The sequence below is a fragment of the Lampetra planeri genome, chromosome 26, assembly GCF_965212315.1.
Source record: "Lampetra planeri chromosome 26, kcLamPlan1.2.h2, whole genome shotgun sequence".
NCBI classification, from domain to species: Eukaryota; Metazoa; Chordata; class Hyperoartia; order Petromyzontiformes; family Petromyzontidae; genus Lampetra; species Lampetra planeri.
The window spans coordinates 11,685,287-11,708,208 of NC_136132.1; the positions used below are offsets into that span (position 1 = coordinate 11,685,287).

General features: G+C 52.3%; 1 protein-coding gene and 1 non-coding gene across 3 annotated transcripts; one reads left to right on the forward strand and one right to left on the reverse strand.

Annotated features, from left to right (window-relative positions):
- Positions 1 to 6,650: 6,650 nt before the first annotated feature.
- ATMIN (ATM interactor) lies at positions 6,651 to 14,149 on the reverse strand. 2 transcript variants are annotated; one of them, XM_078606817.1, is made up of 4 exons: positions 13,078 to 14,149; positions 12,036 to 12,164; positions 10,583 to 10,782; positions 6,651 to 9,606 (listed from the first exon to the last, which is right to left on the reverse strand). In XM_078606817.1, exons 1-4 carry the CDS (start codon positions 13,258 to 13,260, stop codon positions 7,275 to 7,277), a joined length of 2,844 nt encoding a protein of 947 aa, XP_078462943.1. In that variant the 5' UTR covers positions 13,261 to 14,149; the 3' UTR covers positions 6,651 to 7,274. The 2 variants fall into 2 exon arrangements, with proteins under 2 accessions (XP_078462943.1, XP_078462942.1); XM_078606816.1 differs by having other exon boundaries at positions 13,072 to 14,149.
- An 871-nt stretch (positions 14,150 to 15,020) lies between these two features.
- TRNAA-AGC (transfer RNA alanine (anticodon AGC)) lies at positions 15,021 to 15,093 on the forward strand. The gene has a single exon. It is a non-coding gene; the product is annotated as a tRNA-Ala (tRNA).
- Positions 15,094 to 22,922: the final 7,829 nt, after the last annotated feature.

Here is a 22,922-nt window from a genome sequence, read left to right on the forward strand (position 1 = left end):
GCCTGGTAGGATGGGGATGGTTCAGTTGTATTTGTTTGCGTGATTTGTTTACCTTTCTTGTTCTTTGCACTACTCTCGTGTTTGTGTACTGTGTGTTGTTGTGACGTTCTTACCCCCGTATAAATATTGTGATTCTGACCAGTGCGGGTTGTTGAACGTGTGGAGCGCAGACGCGGCAGCGTAGAAGTGCATTACAACAACGGGGTTTTGTGGGCCCGTTGTTCAGGAGTATGTGGCTGCTGTACACGTCCACACGATAAGCAGTTGTTGAGCTTTCATTCGCGATGCCCAGGTCGCTTCTGAAAAAGAGCTGCGTAGCTCAGTTGCGGCCTTACCTGGTAAGCTTTAAAACTATATCTATAGTTCATAGTTTATTATTTATAGTTCACAGGATGTTGCAGGATGATGTTGGAGGAGGAGGATGATGGAGGATGGGGACGTCGCGAGGTCGTTGGGGCGGAGGAGTCTCCCCAGGCCCCCGCGTCGCCCCCCCCCCGCGCCCGTCGCCATGGAGATTCGCGTGACGCGCCCCGCAGATCCGGGCTCGGGGCTCCCAGCCCCGGGAGCGAGGAGGTTGGGGGAGAGGTGGAGACACGGAGACACCGCAGGGAGACACCGCAGGGAGACACGGGGAGACACCGCAGGGAGACACGGGGAGACACGGGGAGACACAGGGACACCGCAGGGAGACACCGCAGGGAGACACGGGGAGACACAGGGACACCGCAGGGAGACACCGCAGGGAGACACGGGGAGAGACCGCAGGGAGACACAGGGAGACACGGGGACATCACAGGGAGACACGGGGAGACACAGGGAGACACGGGGACACCGCAGGGAGACACCACGGGGATACACGGGGAGACAGGGAGACACGGGGAGACACAGGGACACCGCAGGGAGACACCACGGAGTCTGTGGGCAGGGCGTGCGAGACGGGGAGACAGGTAATCGTCCACGCCGGAGACGCGGGTTCACTCGCGGGGAGACACCACGGGGTGGAGCAGGAGGTGACTTTGCGCTCCTGGCATCACCCTAAACTCCTCATCCTCCTCCATCATCACCACCTGCACCTGCAGGGATCTCCCACTCGCGAGGAACTGGCGGGTGGGAGAAGGCAGCCCGCTGGGACGAGGCTGAGGAGGGCTGAGGTTGAGCAAGCTCCAGGAGCCGTGCGACAGGGAGGTCGAGGAGGTTGATGAGGAGTTGGAGTGAGTTGAGGAGGAGGAGGTAGGGAGGAGGGGGTGCTTGAGGAGGTTGCGAACGCGAAACGTTGAGCAAGCTCAGGAGGAGGTCGCGGGAGAAGGAGGGAGATTGACGAGGGGAGTGGGGGGATTGAGGAGCAGCCCCGGGGGGGTTGGTGAGGAGGGTTGAGACGACGGCAAGAGGCTGATGTAGCCGAGCAGCTGGAGTCAACGTCTTGAGACGTTGGAGGTTGAGGAAGCTGAGGGAGGAGGAGGTTGAGGAGGAGGAGGAGGCCGCTGGGCATGGAGGGCCGTGCGGGCTGGTGTGGCCGTGCCCGTGGCTGCTGCTCAGCGAGCCCCGAGGCGGCCGAGAGGCGCAGCGTGGAGGCCCTCCTCGCCTGCAGCGGGGGGGCCGCGGGCGACGAGGACGAGGAGGACGACGAGGAGGCGGCGGCAAGGGGAGCCTGGGCTGAAGAGGTGGGAGAGCTGCTTGTGCCGTCAACGCACCGCGCACCGACTGAGCGTGAGCCAAGATGACGACGTGGAGCAGTGCCGGATTATCCTCGTAGCAAAAGTAGCTACACGTGTAGCAGTAGTAGCTACTACACGTGTAGTATCTACTACACAAGTAGCTACTACACATGGAGCTACTACACGTGTATCTACTATACATGTATCTACTACACGTGTAGTAGCTAATACACCACGTGTAGTAGCTACTACACGTGGTGTATTAGTTACTACACATGTATCTACTACACGTTGAGTAGCTACACCACGTGTAGTAGCTATTACACGTGGTGTAGTAGCTACTACAAATGTGGCTACTACATCACGTGTAGCTACTACACGTGTAGCTACTACACGTGTATCTACTATACATGTATCTACTACACGTGTAGTAGCTACTACACATGTATCTACAAGTAGCTACTACACACGTGTAGCGGTGTCTCCGTGTCTCCCTAGTAGCTACTACACATGTATCTACTACACATGTATCTGCTACACAAGTATCTACTACATGTGTAGTTGCTACGGGCCCCGCGCTAAATGCTTTCAAGCTATCAATTCCGGTTCAGTGATTCTGCACTTGCTCTATTACTATAGTACTGTAGCGCCTTCGACTTTTACGAACGACCGGGTGTTTAAGGTTAGCGATTTGTCGTATTATCTGGCTGTGTAGCAAATGAAAAAATACAATTACTTTACTGTGCAAGTAAAAAATTGTGTTTTAATATTAGTTTTGTAGGGCCCCTTTATAACACATGCGACCAGCACCGCGTAGGGGTTGGGCACTGGCTGCCAGTATGGAATGCGCGACCGTGTGTACGAGTTTATTGAGCGGTAACTGTGGAGAGATTCGGGGGTTGTTGGATGTGGGTGCCCGTAGAGATTTGTAACCGGAGATCTGGGTCATCGTGCATGGGCACCCAGAAGGGATGGAATTTGAATGATGGTGCCATCACTGTCATTGCTGTTCCGTGTGTTGATCGAGGCGGGGGAGCATAGACGTGGGGGCATAGTGTAGTACAATGGAGTTCGCTGCACTGCCCACAAGTTATGCCGCACAAGGCAATTAGCCAGCCAGCTTTTCGTGCCTTAGAAGCAGCGCACTCAGAGCAATTGTTTGAGTCCATCATCCATGCGTCCGGTGATATTTGCGGCCGTTCGTCAGCATTGATTCAACCAAGCCTGACTCCTCCGTCGAAACCGGTCCAGTGTCGCTTGTCTTGAGATCAGTGCTGCTGAAATGACGCACTTCCAGCAGAACGCGTGCGGTGCCTGATGGGTTGTATAAGAAATTATTTTACAGCAAGTCGTCATGCGGAGAGGTGGACCGGTGAAGGAAACGTTTGTGGTGCTTATTTAAATCATCATCAAACGTGGATCGACAGAATAGGTATCACTTTGTGGGAGGCCAAACAGCGATTAAAACTAATCAAATGTTTGTTATTTTACTAATAATTTTTTTAAAAGAGCTATAGAACTCAATGGACCTTACTTGGTATAATAAAAAGAAATAGTTTCAATAGTTTAGTTTTCCCTCTTCCATGCCGTGTGGGTCGTGAGTGTTGTTTGACCAATGGTCGAGTTGATCATTGCGAGTTGTTGATCGTGTGGGAGCACAGACGCAGTCTGCGTCACACGACGTAGCCCTGCAACCTATAACACCTGTTGTGCATGGAGTATACTGTATTTGGGAGAAAATACAACGTAAATATTTCTACCAATCGCAGAACAATTGCGTAGGATGTCCCCGGTTGCGCTGCGTGACTCTCCGATGCGTTATCGGGTCGTGCCGCGCGCGTTGTTCGCCGTCCTTGGCTACGTACGGTGCGAAAGAAGGTCAACATACGCACATTATGTCCGACGTTTTGCTCCACACGCTGAGGGTTTCTTCAGGAAGTGAAAACAATGCACGCAGTCCAACCCGAAAACAAAACACATCCGAGAAGCAGACTCGGACTTTATTATTTTAGCCGCCGCGGCCCCATTGAGCCACGCAGCTCCATTTACTCCACCGACAGCCACAGCCCAAGACCCATCGGCTGTGGCCGCAGCTACAGCACCTTGCGGGGTGGACGCAATGTGTAACCAAGAGCAAAAACAACAAGTTATTATTGACACAAAACCCATGCCACAACTTACTGCAAACCAGATAAACAACACAAAGTGCTTACATTAAAGCAAGCCTAGGACTCGTGCGTCATTGTTTTTGTTGTGATTCTCGTGGTTGTTCCTGTGATTGTTGTGGTTATGATTGTTGTGGTGGTTGTTGTTGCTGTGATTGTTGTGGTTGTCGTTTCTGTGATTGTTATTATTGTCATCATACTGCAGGTTCACGGCTGGCGCCGCTCCGCTCCCTACTCCCTGCCGACTCCGAACTCCGCGCGTCGTCGCGGCGCCACCGGCCCGTCCACTGCGCCCGCCCGTGGGTCCGCCGCGACCTTCCGCCACGGCACTCCGGGCCGGTCCGCGGCCGCCCGACGAGCGGCCCGGGAGAGCGGCGGCCCGGGAGCGGCGCGGGAGACCTGGGACTTGGCCGCAGAGCCGGGGGCCCGGCTCGCGACGCTTCAGCAGACCGCGTGGGGCCGATGGACGGGGGACAAGTGGACAACACGGATGGTCCACAGCGAGGGTTCGTCTCCACGGGGCTGCTACCCTGATCCCAATGAGCAGGATGAGAAGGATGGTGAGCAGGATGAGGAGGAGGAGCATGAGGAGGTGGAGGCACGAGGGGAGGTGGAGGAGCTCTGCTCGGCCGCGTCTCGGCTGCACGTGGCCCCGCGCGCTCTCGTCAGGGACGAGGAGGAGGACTGCGCCACGTCGACCGATGAGCAGAATGAGGATGGGCGAGGCGCGCACCACGGCCCCGTGCCGGAATCCGGCTCCAAAGCCGGCGCGGCCCATGACAGCGACCAGGGGCCCGACTTGCCACCGTCGTTCAGCCTCTACTCCGTCCTGCCGCCGGTGAGGAGCGAGGCTCGCGGCTCTCTGGCCAATCCGGCGTCGGGGCTCTCCGACCCATGGCGGCACCTGGACGCGGACGCGCTCAGGATTGACAATTGCCGGCGTGTCGAGTCGGCACCTGCCGGGAGGGGGAGCGGCGGCTTGAACTACGAGCCGCGCGGCCGCCGACGCTGGAGGAGCTCCCGGCAGCCCGCGGCAGGGAGGGCGGCCAGGAGGGCGACGGGATCGCGCGCTCACGAGCGAGCGGCCGGGGTGCGATGTGGGGTCGGGACTGCCGGCAGGAGGGGCGGACGAACGGGAAAGGATGTGGCGCAAAGGCCGGGTTCCGGCGGCAGGAGCGGTGGCGACGGTGGCGACGCGGAGAGCGTGGGGAACGTGCGGCGAGAGGGTTTTGAAACTCGGGATGAGCACAGGGCCGGGGGGCGCCTGCCGCTAGTGCAGGGATGCAAGGTCCGTATCCCCATGGTACCACACACACTGCTCTTGTGACTAAGACCAACAGAGTGAAAAAACAGCCTCTGTATCACCATCGTCATCTCATCATCAAATACTCCCTGGGACCTGGATGCGTCTGAGCCATGGTATGGATCCCCACGTGGGACTTTCAACTAAAACCACGGTTGAGAGATGTTTATCGGACGGTGTTAAAGTGCACCGAGTGCAATCGAGGGACACGTGTTAAGCCTGTTTACAGCGAGCCACTGCTCGACGCTTACCGAAAAAAATACCTGCGGGCACACTCAGCTTACACGCGGGCGGGTGCGACGACCTCACTGCCACGCCGTCTCGCCTTTCATCGCTCCGGACTCATTAGCGCGTGCGGCTCCATTGACTGGGGTCATTAATCACGGCGGCGAGAGATCACGGGTCGCGGGATGCGGGTGTTGGCTTACGGTGGGCGTCGAGGTAAAGGGAGGGGGGGCATTACGATGTTCGCAGGTTGTAAGACGCAAAGCACACCGCTGAGATGCGTAACGCTACGTGAGGTTCACCCAACTGACCACCGCGGGCCCCCTCCCACTCTCACGCAAAGTTTGTGGTATTCGTACCACAGCACCATTGTGTAAACCCCCCCCCCCTACCAAGGAATATTGGAATATTCGCTCCCGCCAGCGGACGTTTGTTGCCTTCAAAGAGGGCCGAGTGTTAAGGTCAGGTTAAGCGATATAAGCTGAGAAAAAAAACCCAGCTACATTGGCGAGGGCACAGTTAGGGCCAGATGGTATGAAAATGTTAAATGCTACTGAAAAAGTGCTAACTTTATAGAAATGCTGTAAAAAGTGGCCTTAAAAAACAAGGTTTTTACTTTGAAGGACAGGAAACTAGTGTTCTTATTCGTAAGGTTTTCCTCTTAGTGCAAAGCGATTTACGTGCATTTTTTCGTAGGATTGTTAAGCGTTAATTGGAGGTAAATATGCGCTTGTGTCAAGATAGGCTATTCGGGTCTCGCCATCACAAACCACCAGTCCCGTTAAACGGATGTTGAAATCGTGTGCGAGATGTATTCATCCACAATAGGCCGGATAAACTAGTTAATCCCCATCTGCAGATTCGGGCCAAATTAATTGGCCAGGATCACCTTGGCCACTTTTATTCGAAAGGGCGCCGCGGTGGCGAGATGTTAACTACCTCACCTGGTATACAGGAGTTCAATCCCGACCCCGACGCCTGTATATTTGGAGTTTGCGTGTTCTCCCCGTGGTCGCATGGATTCTTCTCCAGGTTATCTGGTTTTCCCTCCACATTTCGATTCAACATGTGTTTAGAGTATTTGGCTGCGATAAATTTCCACATAAGCCACTTCATTGAGCTGTCATTTGTGGACCGGTCGCTTCTGAAAAAGAGCTAAATAGCTGAGTTGGCCTTACCTGGTAAAAGAAAAAGTTTAGTTTTAGTTTAGAAAATACGGCTTTCAAGCCATGTTCCTGTTGCTGCCCCTCCACTGTCAGGCCATTTGACGCGTCGTGAATAATTAAAATGGAGAGGTTATTATTCGTTAGAGCGGACTTGTTTTATTCACACTCAACTCTCGCGAACAGCAGTTTTTGCTGACGAAAAAAGAATAGGCTTCACCCTTCCCGGCAAGGCATCAAGGCTGCACTAACCACATGCATGCTTGTGGTAACACAGTGCAGTTTCGCTGCAAAATTGTAGTTATTTGCGAACGACGGTCAAAAACTAAATTTTAAATAAAGGATTCGGCAACACGTTGCTGGCACAATCGCTTGCGTCAACAGTTTTATTGTGCATTCCGTAGAAAACTTTCCCAAAGTGCAAATAAATTAACTTCACATGGAACACCGATTCGACTTTATCGGGGATCCGCAACATCCCTGCAGCAGCAGCATCGTCGTCGTCTGGGAATCCGAGGATCAGGCGAAGGCGTCGTAGCGTGGCGCCACTGTAACACGAACCAGGTCCCCACTGCCCTGAGGGTGGCATTCACTATTAATGATTTCACCACGGCATCTCGGATACGGATCGTTTACATTGCTCGACAGCTGCCATGGTGGGAGGAGGGGGGAGGGGGGCTGGAGTGGGCACCATTGACCAGACACGAGGTACGCACGAGTGACGTCGCGCGCGGGGTGGCTGAACCAGCGCCATCGGCCGGCATTAAAAGTGGAAGTGCTGGAAAATGGAGGGCACATCGGCCTTGGCGCCTGCCCTGGACCCCGCGTGCGACTCCTCGCTCTCGGCCGAGGAGCCGTATCCTGGCGAGGTCTGTGCGTCGATGGACCCGAAGGGCGTCTCCATTCCTCCGAAGTCCAGATCCGAGAGCAGGAAGTCGTCCTCCATGGTCTGCGTCTCGATGCTGGTGAAAAAGAAATCGTCGAGGTCGTTGCGGGGCGTCTGGGTCTCGGCCGAGCTCAGAGGAGCGCGGGAGCTGCCTCCCGCCCGTGTCTCTCCGGGAAGCGAGCCGGACTCGGCCGCGAAGTTCATCACGGGAGTGTCGAGCTCGGGAATTGACGCGACTTGTTCCTGCGGCGCACCGGGCTCCGTCTGGGTTTGAATGTGCAGAGGCACGCAGCTCGACGTGAAGTCCAGCCTCAGTGCGTTGTCTCCTGCCGAGTCGTCGGTGGAGAAGGAGGAATCTCTGCGCACATCCGCCCGCATCATGGAGGGGTGTGCGAGCATCTCGCCCTTGAGATCGATAGAATCAGGGCACGCCATGGAGGACCCTCGCTGCAAAAACAAGTCGGTCTGTGTCTCCGTGTTGAGGGCACTGTTGCACGCAAAAGTCATTTGGCTCTCGGGCAGCCTAGAGGCGTACTCTAGAAAGTTTCCAAGGTCAGTTTGGGTCTGAGTATCCAGCAGTTCAGCGCAGTTTCCAGAAAACCCAGCTCGGACTGCAGGGAATTCCAGGGAGGAGTCCTGTAAGAGAACCTCCAGGTCGGTCTGGGTGTAACTGTCAAACATTTCCATGTTGAAGTCGTCTACGAGCATCATCGACGTCTGCGTAGCCCCGTCCACCCTCGTGCTATCGGGGGCTACGGAGTTCGGCGCCACCAGCGACGTGTCTGTCTGGGCGGACGTGTCCAGCGTGCCGGGCGCGATGCAGTGGTCAACCCGGTCTCGCGAGTGGGATGGGAGCGCCGCCCCCGACAGCAGCTGCTCCAGGTACAACTCAAAGTCGTGGGTGTGCGTCTCCATGTCCACGCCGCTGGCACAGCCAGCGCGCATCTGGCTCGGATCTCTGTTCGTATTTTCAGGCGTAGTCGCCCTGTCGCAAACAACCGATTCGAGGGTGCTCAACTGATTCAGCTTGAGACCCTGGCCGAGCATAGCCATGGCGTGTAAAGTGTTGTACATGGAAGGATCCTTGAGTAGGCCGAGCACCGTTGAGTTATTGTCACCAACAAATATGCCAGCGTTACACGGTGTTGAAATGTCATACGTACCACCACTAAGCTTTGGACCCAAGGAAATATTTCTGCCATTCGGATCCCACGATGCAACGTTGGGAATTAATTGCTTCTCTGTCACCTTAGTGATTTGTATTTGGTCTTGCCCTGATTCCGTCTGTACCGCAAAGCTGGACGTCGTTCTTTGAGGATTGTGCTGAGTTTGCGTGCAAACGTTATTCGACGCGGAACCCACGGCGGTGAAGCTAACATCGGTTTGCGCATTTGCACTGACCAAGAAATTCAGCGGATGTGAGTACGTGTTCGTGGCTGAAGAATATGGGTTAGAGGCACCATAGATATCATTGATGCACACCTCGGTCTGAGCTTCGCACGTAATCGCTTTCGGTGACGCATTAGATACGGTGGAGACTGGCTGCAAACAATGCTTGCCATCGAGGTCCAAAACAGCGCCAACTCCCTTGGAGCCCTTGGCGTTGGCGCCGCCGAACGCGCCAGGGACGAGCGCCAGCGTGCTCACGATAGCGCCCGCCTCATCCACGGCGACCACCACGGGCTTGATGGAGCTGCCCTCTCTGTGGCCGAGCAGGGCCGCCGCCCCCCGCTGAGTCACCGAGAGCTTCAGCAGCACCGCACTCGGCTTGGGCAGCAGCAACCGTTTGGACGGTGCTCTCAACGGAGCGGACGGCGCTAGCGGCGGTGGCGGCGTGGGCAGCGGGTCGCTCTCGCACTTCGGTTTCGAGGAGGCGACCTTTGCACGCACAGCATGCTGCTCCACGCACCTCCCTCTCGCCCTCGGCGCGACCGCCGCCCGCACCTGCTCTGCGGCGATGGATGGGCCTTGCTGAGCGGCGCGCGCAGGAGAGGGGATCGGCGCCGGCGGACAGGCGTCCGGCGTCTTCGGGGAAGATTTGTCGATCGCCGGACCGGGCTTCTGCTGCGGTGGTGCCGCCACCATGTCTTGCGCCGTGGGGGTGGAGTCACCGGCGTGAACATCGGGCTGCTGCGTGACCGACACGACCCTCATGGGGGTTTGCACGCTGGACTGGCTCTCCAGCTTTCGTTTGCGCCCGGGCGGCACTCTTGAAACAAACAAAAAAAGAAATGTTGATGAATTGTTAAAAGTCAATAATGGTTTGTCATTACAGTAAGAGCTGTTATAGATACAAATCTCTGGACTGTGTTCCAGGCTATCTTTATATGCTTTTCAAGTAAAAACAAAACGACTTTGAAGTTATGGTCAGGCTGTAGTACTCTCGTGCCATAGTGATGGGCGCTGCACGTTTGTACCAAAAGGTATGGAAATGATGTTACAGTAATGGCTTTGCAGAGTTATTATGGAAATAAACGCAGAAGCCATCAAATATTCAAATAGTCCATGTCGGGCAGCCTGGGAGAGCTCCAGCATGTATCTACACGATTAAAAGATGTATGTTTCAATTACACCTTCCTTTAAAACAATAACTAAGGTGCTGGCACCAGTGATCTCAGCTCCCTCATGTTAGCACCAGCAAGCCCTGCTCCTCCAGACTGGTACCAGCAATCCCCTCTCCCTGTGCTGCCACTAGCATTCACATCTCCCCATGCTGGCACCACCATAGCTCAGCTCCCTTATGCTGGGACCAGCAATCCCAGCTCTATAAAAAATAACTTTATTTCACCAGGCAAGGCCTACTGAACTATATAGCACTTTTTCAGAAGCGACCTGGCCACAAATGATAGCTCAACGAAGTGGTTTATAATGTATACTTTAAGCGCATGTTTTTAAATGTGGAGGGAAAGCCGGAGGACCCAGGGAGAAATTCATGCGACCACGGGAAGAACATGCAAACTCCAAATATACAGGCATCAGGGTCGGAATCGGATCCACGACATCTTGTATACCAGGTGAGGTAGTTAACATCTTGCCACCGCGGCGCCCCTCTCTCCCATACTGGCACCAGCAATTCCAATTCTCCACGTGGCACCAGTATTCCCATGTCCCTGATGCTAGCACCAGCGATCCCAGCTGCGGCCCTGCGCTTGCACCACAATTCCCGTCTCCCCACGCTGGCGTGCCTGTGCTCCTCCGGCAACACGTGGCCGGTGCGGTAGGCGTGGGAGAGCAGTGCGGTGCGGCTGGCGTAGGGGCAGCCACAGGAGCAGCTGAACACTCGGCCACAGTCGCCCTGGTGCCGCCGCAGGTCGGCGCGCGTGCTGTACCGGCGCTCGCACACCCCGCACTCGTGCGTCCGCTCCGCGTGCATCTTCAGGTAGTGCTGCGGGGAGTGAGCGTTGGCAGTGTGGATCACTGACGTTATATACAAACTTTGAACCCGTGGCATCACACCACGAGAAGGCGAGTAGAGTCGGTTATGTAATAGGAGTAGACGGGGTAAGATGACATTGAAAGGGAAGGGATGCCGGGATGGAAGTCCCCAAAGATGGACAGAGTGCACAGATCAAGATAAGTAGCAGGAAGATATCAGCGCTGGGAGGTGGAGAAGGAATGAAAAGGTAATGACAGTGGAGGGAAGAGAGGCAGATAAAACGAAGGAGCGAGCAGAAGTGAGCTGCACGGAGCAGCGTCTGTTTTCGAAGGGGGCGGAGAGGGAGAGGGGGGTATTCGGAGTGAGATGGCCACGCACCAGTCACGTGATTTACGGGAGTCTTGAGCTGATTTATATATTTATACATATCGCGTCTGACTGGCATTGTGCATAACCTAATGTAGGGCTGTGAACCTTTTCATCACAAAGGGCCGAATGGGGACAACTCGGCCATATCTGTCACTGATCGGTTCTTGATTTCAGTGGATCAAGTGTGAGAATGTGAAAAGACACTGCTTATTTAGCTTTTGCGTAGGATTAGGGGTTAGGAAACCTAGGGTTCAGGTTTAGGGATTAAATGTATGGTTAGCAGTTAGGGTTTATGGTTATTGTTGAGAGTTTATGGTCAGTGTTTATGGTTGGCTTTAGGTGTTAGGGTTTATATTATGGTAAGTTACAATGGTACCAAGACCTCTATCTCCTTACTCAGCATCTGCAGAAACAATAGTCTCAGCTATAGCTTAAATTCTCACTGAATATATTCTTAGCCGATGGTAGACCGGAGTAGGTGGCACGTGACCAGAAACGACAGTCCACAGAGAGAGGAACACTGGATGTTGTGTGCTGGGTGCAGAATTATTGTCCGGTTCGCCAACCCAAACAGTCCCCGCAAACTCCGGTCATCATCGCAGGATCGGCTTTAGGCAAACCATCGAACAAAGACGGTCACCGCATCGCACGCTCTCAGATGCGCTTCTGCGGCAGTCTGGAACGCTCTTCCTTCCGATATAGGGAAGCCACCGGAGCTATGCACTTTTAAATCTATATTGAAAACTAATTTATTTAGAACTGCTTTTTGTGTTGATTTTGTTGTCGTCCCCCCGCACCTCCGATTAGCACGGTTGGCCACGTACGGTGCGAAACAAGTTCAACATACGTACAATGATTTCTTGGCCTCGCCCCTGCCTGAAACGGCGACTCACCTGCCGCACGAGGGAGAACTGGGCGAATGGCCTCCCTGGCCCTCTGGGACAGCCTTGCACAGGGCAGCAGTAGAGCTTGGGTCGGCCATCTGACGAGCGGGACGGTCTGTCGGACGGCTGTGGGCCCTCCTAAACGACGCGGAGTAGTCCCAGGTGAGTATCCGAGCTCGCGCGAAGCACACAAGAGGGGGTTTGGTGTCTTGTAGTGGATTGGTAACTACAGGACAGTACTCGATTGAGATTACGCTGGGCAATCATCGCCCGCCCCTCTTGCGACAACTTGGCAGGACACTCCTGCATGAGGGTCATGAGACTCGGTGAGACTTTCCTGGGTAAAACAAACCTTAGAAAGGACTCAAAATAATTACCTTCGTTGCGGAGAATGTGAACAACAACGCCGCACCTCAAATTAGCTACGTACGGGGCAAAAGAAGTTCTACATACATAAGCAGCCGTGTCATCCTCACACATCCGTCTCGGCACGTAAAAATAAAGTTATTTTACAATCCTTCAGTCGCACGGCCCTCCTCTGAGAGCGCACAACTTCAGCAGCATTACCTGTGGACCGGCGTTGACACACATTCATGCCATACATTGATATAGTTGTTGGTGTCAGGTCTCGAGTGTGGAGATAATGAGGAGCGTGCGTGCGTGTTGATAACGCATGCGCTGTCGGGATCTCTTGTACATCACTGCTGGCGGCAGGAATGGACCTGTCGTGTTCCCTGTGCAGGTAATGTGTCACTGCTCTAGTCGACACTGTTCTGAGGGCCGTGTAGTGTCATTCTGCGGCTAAGCTGTATCCCGTGTGGGTTTTCTATCCGTGACAACTGTGTACCCTGCGGTTATGCTGATGTCACGTGTGCAGTGGGTGGTATGTCCCATGTGATGTGGTCTTGTGTGGTGTGGTTTGACCCCGTGTGGGGTGGTGTGCTGTGCCCCGTGTGGGGTGGTGTGGTGTACCCCGTGTGGTGTACCCCTTGCGGTGTGCCCTGCCTTGGCGTGGCTCCACGTTGTGATGGAGCGCGACCCTCACCCTCACGCCGTGCGCCTTGTCCAGGTGCATGCGAAGCGCGGGTTCGTTGGGCAGAGCGCGGCCGCACCGCGGCACGGGGCACGCGATGTCGGTGCGGACCGCGCGGCCCAGCTCCTGCGCCGAGGGCACCACCAGCACCGAGACCTGCCCCGCGGCCTCACCAGGCACAGGGCCCCTTGCGGCCGTCATGCCAGCGGCCTCAAGCACACACACGATCCTATGGGCCCACACACACGATCCTATGGGCCCACACACACGATCCTATGGGCCCCCACACTCGATCCTATGGGCCCCCACACTCGATCCTATGGGCCCCCACACCCGATCCTATGTGGGCCCACACTCGATCCTATGGGCCCACACACCCGATCCTATGTGGGCCCCCACACCCGATCCTATGTGGCCCAACCCCGACCGGATTATCGTCGCCACCCTTTGCACCGCGGACCAAGCCCGCGCATGTTTCTCAGTCTGCCGAGGTCGATTACCAAAACCGTGCAATATACACCACCCTAATCAACCTGTGCACGAGATCGATACAATCAACACAAGACGCCAATTCCCGTAACGGTGGCAACCCCAGCCGAGACCAGCTCCCGTGGTGCCCCGACTCGGCCTAGTTGCCCCGCCAGGCTTAACCCGCCCGAGTCGACAAGGCCCGAGGGCTTGGTGCCGACTCGCGATGCTAACCTCGGGACGATTTTAAACCCGGGGCCGAACCGAACCGGCCGACCCCGAAGACCGATTCCGATGTTCTGACCCCGAAGACCGATTCCGATGTTCTGACCCCGAAGACTGATTCCGGGCCCACTGGAATCCGTGTCGCGGTGTGTCTCCCTCCCTGACGTGTCTGTGTGTCTCTCTCAGTGAAGTGTCTGCCAGTGTCTCTACGTGTCTGTAGGTTGTATCTCTCTCTGTATGCTGTATCTCTCCCACGCGTTGTCTCCGTATGCCTGTCTCTTGGTGTCTAACTCGTTGTGTCGATGGACAATGTCGGGGTTGTCCGCGCCGCCGTTGCTGTGCTACGCGCGCGTGAGAGCGCGAGGTGGCGTCACCCACACACACAGCAAAGACAAAGATCCCCCGTGTAGCCTACACACGCTTTTGGGGCAAGTGCTGTTATGTTCGCGAGTTGCTCGCCTCTTTAAGGACTGTACTGCGGCTCTTAAAATATTGAGGATTACCATGGGAGTCCAGTTTACCGTGGAAGTCTAGTTTACAACGGGAGCCCAGTTTACCGTGGAAGTTTAGTTTACCATGGAAGTCTAGTTTACCATGGGAGTCTAGTTTACCATGGAAGTCCAGTTTACCATGGAAGTCCAGTTTACAACAGGAGCCCAGTCCACCCCGTGGAAGTCCAGTTTACCATGGAAGTCTAGTTTACCATGGGAGTCCAGTTTACCGTGGAAGTCTAGTTTACCATGGAAGTCCAGTTTACAACAGGAGCCCAGTCCACCCCGTGGAAGTCCAGTTTACCATGGAAGTCTAGTTTACCATGGAAGTCTAGTTTACCATGGGAGTCTAGTTTACCATGGAAGTCCAGTTTACCATGGAAGTCCAGTTTACCATGGGCAGGAGTCGGCAACCTGCCGCTCTGGAGCAGCATGCGGCTTTTTAATCCTTTATTTAATCCTTTTCCTTTATATTAAGTTCACTTGCTTGCTTGCTTGCGTGCTTGCTTGCTTGCTTACGACCGTGCAAATCTTTCGGTCGTTTTTTAACCCATTTCCCGTGATCCAATCGAGCTGACATTTTGCACACAGACTCGTTGTGCGTGACAATTTATTTTCGTGAAAATTTTTTTTCCAAAATTTTACACTTGTTAGGAACATTTTTGTTTCTTATTTTTGCAATCGCAAACAAAATGATTTGCGTTTTGACCGGTCGGTAACACGATTACGTTATGTTGTGAGTTATATGAGGTATGGTTAGCTCTTGTTGTAGTGTGCGGGGGATTAGCTCAGATGGTAGAGCGCTCGCTTAGCATGCGAGAGGTAACGGGATCGATGCCCGTATCCTCCAATGACCAATATTTTTAAATCCTTTATATTAAGTTCACTTGCTTGCTTGCTTGCGCGCTTACGACCGTGCAAATATTTCGGTCGTTTGTTAACCCACTTCCCGTGATCCAATCTAGCTGACATTTTGCACACAGACTCGTTGTGCGTGACAATTAATGTTCGTGAAAATTTTTTTCCAAAATTTTACACTGTTTAGGGAAATCTTTTTAAATATTTAATTACCAATTGCTTAATGGTGGCAGACAATCATCTGACCCATAGGTGGCAGCCATCTCAAGCCAAAGGACGAGAGGACTCTAGCCGCCCGTTTCATGATGACGCAAATGTTGACTAACCACATGGCATGAAATCCCTGCCCCCACGCTGTACAATGGAGACTATTTATAGAGCAGTTATATTGAAGCCGCCAGGTTCTTGAAAGTGGTAGAACGGGTCAACGCTAGTGCCCTCGGGAATATACGTGGCATGTCAAGAGGTGATCTTGAATTTTTAAATCCTTTATATTAAGTTCACTTGCTTGCTTGCTTACTCAAGAAAAACAGAAATGAATAATAAAATGAAACCGATGCCACGCATATAAAGGATTTATAGTGAAAAACTTTGTTTTTACGGGTTAATTTTTATTAAGTTCGCATCCTTGCTTGCTTGCTTGCGTGCTTGCGTGCTTGCTTGCTTGCTTACGACCGTGCACATCTTTCGGTCGTTTTTTAACCCACTTCCCGTGATCCAATCGAGCTGACATTTTCCACACAGACTCGTTGTGCGTGACAATTAATTTTCGTGAAAAATTTTTTCCAAAATTTTACACTGTTTTGGGAATTTTTTAAAAATATTTAATTACCAATTGCTTAATGCTGGCAGACAATCATCTGACCCATAGGTGGCAGCCATCTCAAGCCAGAGGACGAGAGGACTCTAGCCGCCACGCATATAAAGGATTTATAGTGAAAAACTTAGTTTTTTACGGGTTAATTTTTTTAAGGACTGATTTGTGACGTTATACTGATAGGCACCGCCAGGTTACACCAGCCCACAGGGGATTATTGTGTCCCTCCGTCGTGAAGGGAGGGGCTGGGTGGGGAGGGAGGGGAGGGTGGGGAGGGTGGGGCTGGGTGGGGAGGGTGGGGCTGGGTGGGGAGGGTGGGGCTGGGTGGGGAGGGAGGGAGGGGCTGGGTGGGGAGGGTGGGGAGGGGCTGGGTGGGGAGGGTGGGGCTGGGTGGGGAGGGGCTGGGAGGGGAGGGAGGGGCTGGGAGGGGAGGGAGGGGCTGGGAGGGGAGGGAGGGGCTGGGTGGGGAGGGGCTGGGTGGGGGGGCTGGGTGGGTGGGGCTGGGTGAGGAGGGGCTGGTCACCCCGTGGTGCCCTTATAAAACTCAACGTTTAACCTACTCACGCCGGCTTGTGCCCGCCCTCACAGTCGGGCATATTTGCGGAATACACCACGCCGCCGTTGACCCTGGCCATTGACCGAGCAACCCAACGTTCCTACCAGCTCCCTCCGCAGGAATGTGGTTTATGAAGGTCCGTCTCGTATTGACCACAGTGCATTGCGGCACTTAAAATGTTGAGTTTTTTTTATACCGAATTCTAAAAAGATGGCACTTCTTGTTATTTTGGTTACTGAACCCCTAACCTAGACGAGCACCAGAACTGGTTCAGATATTCGCCACCGTTATTGTTCGTGAGCCGGAAATCGAACTCGGATCGCCGGGTTCAGAGAGAAGTTGTCACTCAAGAATCACTCCACAAAGGAGGCCGCGTTGGTGAATTCGTGTTGTGTGTGTTGACCTTCATTCCCACCATACGTAGCCAACCGCTTTTAGTTTTGCGTCTAACTGGAACCCACATCTAAGAGAGGGGTCCTTTTTGCCTATAGTTCCACCAGCATTGGTTCAAGCTGGCTTGGACTCTGGATGACACTGCCTGAACTGGTCCACAGTCTGTATTAAACCAGGGGTCGTCAACCAAAATAACAAGAAGAGCCGAAATTCAATTGGTGGATTCGACTCGGTCCTTAATAAATGTCACGGAAGCAGTCCTTAAAGGCTCTGGAGCCGCGGTTTGCCACCCCAGTATTACACCGATGGTGCTGCAGACGTGTGGCTGATGGGATACTTGTATTCGTTTTACGCGGAGACACACATACCGGACGTTTATAGTGTACTTATTATTCGTTTCCCCAGTGTTGCAGATTAGTTCACACGCACACGTCAGCTTTGTGTTTAACATCATGTCCTAGAATCTCACCGAGATGCTGAGGAACGAGGAGGTCCAAAATGAACACCTCGATCGAGACCCAAACAGCGCACCTCCTGGAAGACAATGATGTATCAGCATGAACTGCTGCATTGAGAACATCAATAGGGCGATGTGGACCATCTTCATGAATGGAAAGTTAAAGACACAAACCATAGTAGCGCGATTGTGGCCCTGCGACCCAAACGATGGAAGGTCCCGTGAACCACTGTTGTCGTCTGCGCTCCCACAACAGAGGAGCGAAAGCTTCGCGAAATTTATCAACTACTCTAGATGTGACCACAAGCAGATATCGACGTTACAATTTAGCTTCTGAACAAACTGTATTGATGCCAACATGCACAAGAATATATATATTTTTGTCTTGTCTGGCGCATGCTTGTTAATTTAAGCCAGGGGTGTCAAACTTACGGACCCGACTCCCTAAGCCCCTTCCTCCGACCCGCCACGTGTAATTTCTATTTTTAAATCCTTTATATTAAGTTCGCTTGCTTGCTTGCGTGCGTGCTTGCTTGCTTGCTTACGACCGTGCAAATCTTTCGGTCGTTTTTTAACCCACTTCCCGTGATCCAATCGAGCTGACATTTCCACACAGACTCGTTGTGCGAGACAATTAATGTTCGTGAAAAAAAAATTCCCAAAATTTTACACTTTTTAGGCAAAAAAAATCTATTTTACATATATTCAAATAGAACTCATTCATGGCTTTGGCTGAACGTCACAGTATAAGAGCCCAGAACGTAACCCCTCCACAGGCTGTGACGGAGTAGCGCAGTTGGTAATGCCCTTGCTTCCCATGCCAAAGGTCGCGGGATCGATCCCCGCGTCCTCCACAGGCGAATATATTTTTAAATCCTTTATATTAAGTTCGCTGCCACGCATATAAAGGATTTATAGTGAAAAACTTTGTTTTTACGGGTTATACTTATTTAAATGTATTATTGTTTAGTTGTTTTACCCCCCCCCCCCTCTAGATGCCCTCGTCTAGACATCCACCCCAACCCTCCCCTCCACTCCCTCTCCCCGCCGCCACCCGCGAGTGGGTAGATCTCCATCATCACGCGATGCTTGCACACAGATCCTCGGGACCCTCACCATGGCCACTTTATCAGGGCGATAGACATCCGCGGAAGCACACCGCCCCCTCCGCCCCTCACGTCTGCATCTCTAGAAATCCGAGGAAGTTCCTCGCGCTGTTTTCTATACGTTTTTTTTAAAAAATAAGTAATATTTAAAAATACTTCTTTAAAAACACGCTTTAATGAAATGCGCCGAGGCTTGCCATAACATACGGGACTGTGGTGATTTACTGCCAACGTGAGTTGAGCGTGGACAATTAGACCCAAGCCGAAACATAACATATACAAATTTATGTTTAAAAATATTTTATTCATTTTTTATGATAGAATATAGTATTGTCATCAGTATGACATAAGTATACCAAGTTTTCAGTCGATACCACATTGGGAAGTGGGTTAAAATTTAGTTACAAGATTTGAGGATACGACAACAACGACAACAACAGACAGAGTGAGTTAAATAAAAGTGTGTAAAAAAGAGTCCACCAGACGAAAATAAGGACGACGCCACGCTTCTTTATTGGCCCCACGAGCTCACGCTGCCTGCGACCACCCCGCTCCGAATCCCATCAGGAAGAGCCCCGATCGCCCCGCCTATTTTTGGGCGTTCCCTTCTCTCTCGCCCCGCCTCCTCTTTCCTCTCCATTATGACGTCATCTCCCCTGCAAACTGGGTCCCCGTGGGTCGAAGCGCTACACGTGCAACTGTTGAGGCCGCTGGCCCCCGAGGCCTCTCTCTGCTGGGCACCGGCCGTAGGGGGTCCGCCGTCTCCCGATCCCTCACTCGTGCGAGAGCAGCAGCTGCTGCTGCTGCTGTGCTCATCGCTCGCGGGAGAAGGGCTGCGCCCGCCGGCTCCCCTCCCTGGGTCACACCCCCGCGAGTCCGCGAGTCCTGCTTGTGGGGCATGGCTCGGCGCTGGCTCACGGCCGCCTGAAAGCACCCTGTTGCCTCTCCGCGAATCAAACGGGACGCCTCCACTCACGCAACCCCGCGCACCAATCACACGCGCTGAACGGGGGGTCAGGGGTCGGAGGGCAAATGACGTTGCTCGCGCCCGCGTCGCCGATTGGGGGTTTTTGTTACAGGTGGTTTAAAGGGCTGTGGGTCGGGTGTTCGCGAGGGGGGTTAGTCCGCACGCAGTGCGGGGTTCACAGCAGCAAGACGAAGCGTACACCCGTGGAGCACCGACCACACACGCTATGAGCGCACACACACACAGCACCACGCGCCTCCCACCCGCTCGCCGAATCCACACGAGGCTGTGATCAGTTACTAACGATTTATCGGCGTGACTGCGAGCCACTCTCACTGAATCAGTCGGAATCGGCAAGGCAGGATTGAACTATCTCCCGATGGTCTGAACCTTAGTCTGTTAGGACTTAAACCCCTTTGGCTATTAAGCTAAATACCAACTCTCTCTCTCCTACTCATGGTTCGATGCTCCGGTGTGCCCATCCTCACAGCACTTCGACTCACACGGACGTTCGGGTAGCTGGACTGAAGAGACGACCGCCCTGATGGCCGACTCGAGAAGCAAGAGACCTTCCTGCCCCTTTCTATCGTCCTTTTATCCTCTCCTACATCAAAGAGCCCAATCCACCCGCCAATCAGAGCGCTCACCTGTACCCTAGCCCCACTTGGACCGTTGATTTCAGCGACGTCCGCATCTGAGTTTGCCGCTAAGCGCCCGACCAATTAGAGGAACAACCCCGTTTTCCCTGCCGTTCGTGGCTCCGCCCCCCCTCACTACCTGCCCACCAATCCGTGTGTGCGGTGTGTTTTTCTATCCGCGGTGGCTGCGTAGCCTCGTCGCGATCGTGCATTTCCACGTTAATTCACGGCGCCGCAGGGTAATTCAGCCTGGGGAAAGCCTCAGTCAATTCCCTGGTCCCAGGGAAAACCATGGAGGATGTTCCCCCTACGAGGGGGCTCCTGGGTGAAAACCTGTGGACCAGGTGGCTTCCCCGCGAGGATCTACATGGGGGTCGGCGTGTGTGTGTTTGTGCGAGGGGTTGGTGAGGGGGAAGCCGTGTCGTCCCCGTCGCTTGGCGGTGGTGGAGTCGTAGGTGGGGCACCCGCAGAGCGGCTTCGTGGCTGCGGCATCACACAACCCCTGAAGCGATACGACCAGGGGCGGTTTCTTCATTAGGGCGATTGGGCGACGCACCACCAATGTGTGAAAGGGACTTTTTCAATCACATTAACAATCTCATTCAACCACAGAGCTATGCTAGCCGTTACTGTGCCTCTGGATATAGTCCAATCAGCGTCATGTCACGTTCTGTGGAGTACCGCCTCTTTTTGGGCGATTTCACTCCGGCTGAGAATCGCCCAGAGTGGTCCCATAGACTTACATTCAAAGATGATTTTTTTCGAAAGGCGAGCGCTGCAATGCATTCTCTATGGCTTCCGGGAGGGCTCGCACTAACGTGCTTACGTCATCATACGTAAGCACGTTTCAGTCAACAATTTTATTTGTCGCCACCTAGTGGAATTTCGATTTAAAGCTTTCGTGACTGCAGGAATTCATCTTCTTGGTTCTTTAGGTAAAGTCACGTAGAAGGGAAGTAATAAAATAATAAAAATAAAACATAATAAAATAATTCTCACGACGTTACGGCCACAACGCAAGTAGCCGTCCTCAGGTGAAAACCAGGTCTGTCGAGGCGACAGCGTCTGAATGAAACAGCACACGTGCTTGGAGCATGTATATAAGCTGGGTTGGAAGGGGGGAAGAAAGGGGGAGCCTTAACAAAAGAATATGAAATATCAAGAGGAATTTAGCATATTTATGGGAAATGCAGGTATGTGACTAGTACTGCATATGCCCGTGCATTATGCAGGATTATCAGCATCAAAGGGAGGGGATAAGGGTAGCATTAATGAAGGGAAGGAGTGTTAATAGTATGTAGCTGCAGTAACTAAAACCACCACGTAAACAACTAAAGTATAAACTACATATTATCATCAGTATACTAAATATACTCTACAATACGTTGAGTTACTAACAGTAAGTAATACATTACAATTCTACGTCGTAAAAAAAAATATATATAATATGCTTGCATCTAAACTTTATTCTCTTACATCACACGAGTCTACACCCTACTATATACTGCCATAGACAAACCCAACATTAAATTATATACTGTATTGCACACCAAAGAAAGGTTCTCCTTTTCCGACCACCTTGTAAGTGCCACGCTGCTACAAGGAGAGATGTTTCAACAGCATGGCCATACATTCCCTGTTGAGGCTCTGAACATCACTGTCAGGGCATACCCTATGTTAAATAAGGCGAAGCTGAAGACTGAACTGTCTGTCATTTATGAGAGTCCAGAATTCAAGGGCTGCTGTGGTGCACTAGCGCTGTACCAGGTTTTGCTGAAGTACAACCTCCAGGATACTTTTTCAGAGACTGTTGCTGTGTTGAACATCCTCATAACCACTCCCATGACAACTGCTGAAGCTGAGAGGTGTTTCTCAACCTTAAAGAGAATCAAGACATTCCTGAGAAATGTAATGGGACAGGAACGTCTGAATGCAATGGCTATGCTTTCCATGGAGAGGGAACTAGTCAGGAACATGCCTGCTTTCAATGAGAGAGTAATTGATCACTTTGCTACTTTGAAAGAGAGAAGAGCAAAATTTCAGTATAAGTAAGCAGTGTATTAAGCGAGTAATGTGATGTAAGTAGTGTAATAATAGTGAGTATAGAAACAAACAAGGAGATGTATTGTAAGAGTCACTTTATTTTTAATTAATAGTAAAGTAGTGAAGTTGCCTTTACATGCTTAAGCTGTTAATTTATCCATTGCATTGGTGGACCTTATCCTTATCAATCATCCAGACATTTGCCCCCCCTGAGAGATTTTGCAGGGGCCGCCACTGGATACGACCATCCTCATCACTTCAGCAGCATAGTTCCACGTTTTAATGTCCGGTTTAAATTCACAATCCGATTGCGCGGGAAAATAGATGTATATATGTTTTTGATATGTTGTATATCCTAATTATGTTATCAAATTATGTTATCAAAGAAAAGGAAGGTCGATAAGAAGTGCAGAGTCATACTCTTACGTAGGTAAAATAATAATAAAATAATAATAAATGAGAATAACTAAATTTAATAACGACTGTATCACTTGATACAGTAAATTTGGCAGACGGTCCCACCTGAAGACGGAGACTTATGTTGCCTCCGAAACGTCGTGATTTTATTTAGTTTTTTTCATTTGTTATTATATTATTTTATTATTCGTATTTTTTTACCTACGTGACTTTACCGAAAAAACCCTAAGAATATGAATCCTTGCAGTCACGAAAGCTTCAAATCTAGAATTAAGTGCAGAGTCGTCCAAGACAAGTGGAGGAATTTATCATTTCTTTGCGGTGGTCAATGGAAATCCAACAACGCAAATCAAGGTAGCAAACAGCCTCGTCCACTTGTCAACGAACGTCGATGCCAGTGGTCCAAACGGAGCCCTCAGGAAGCCAT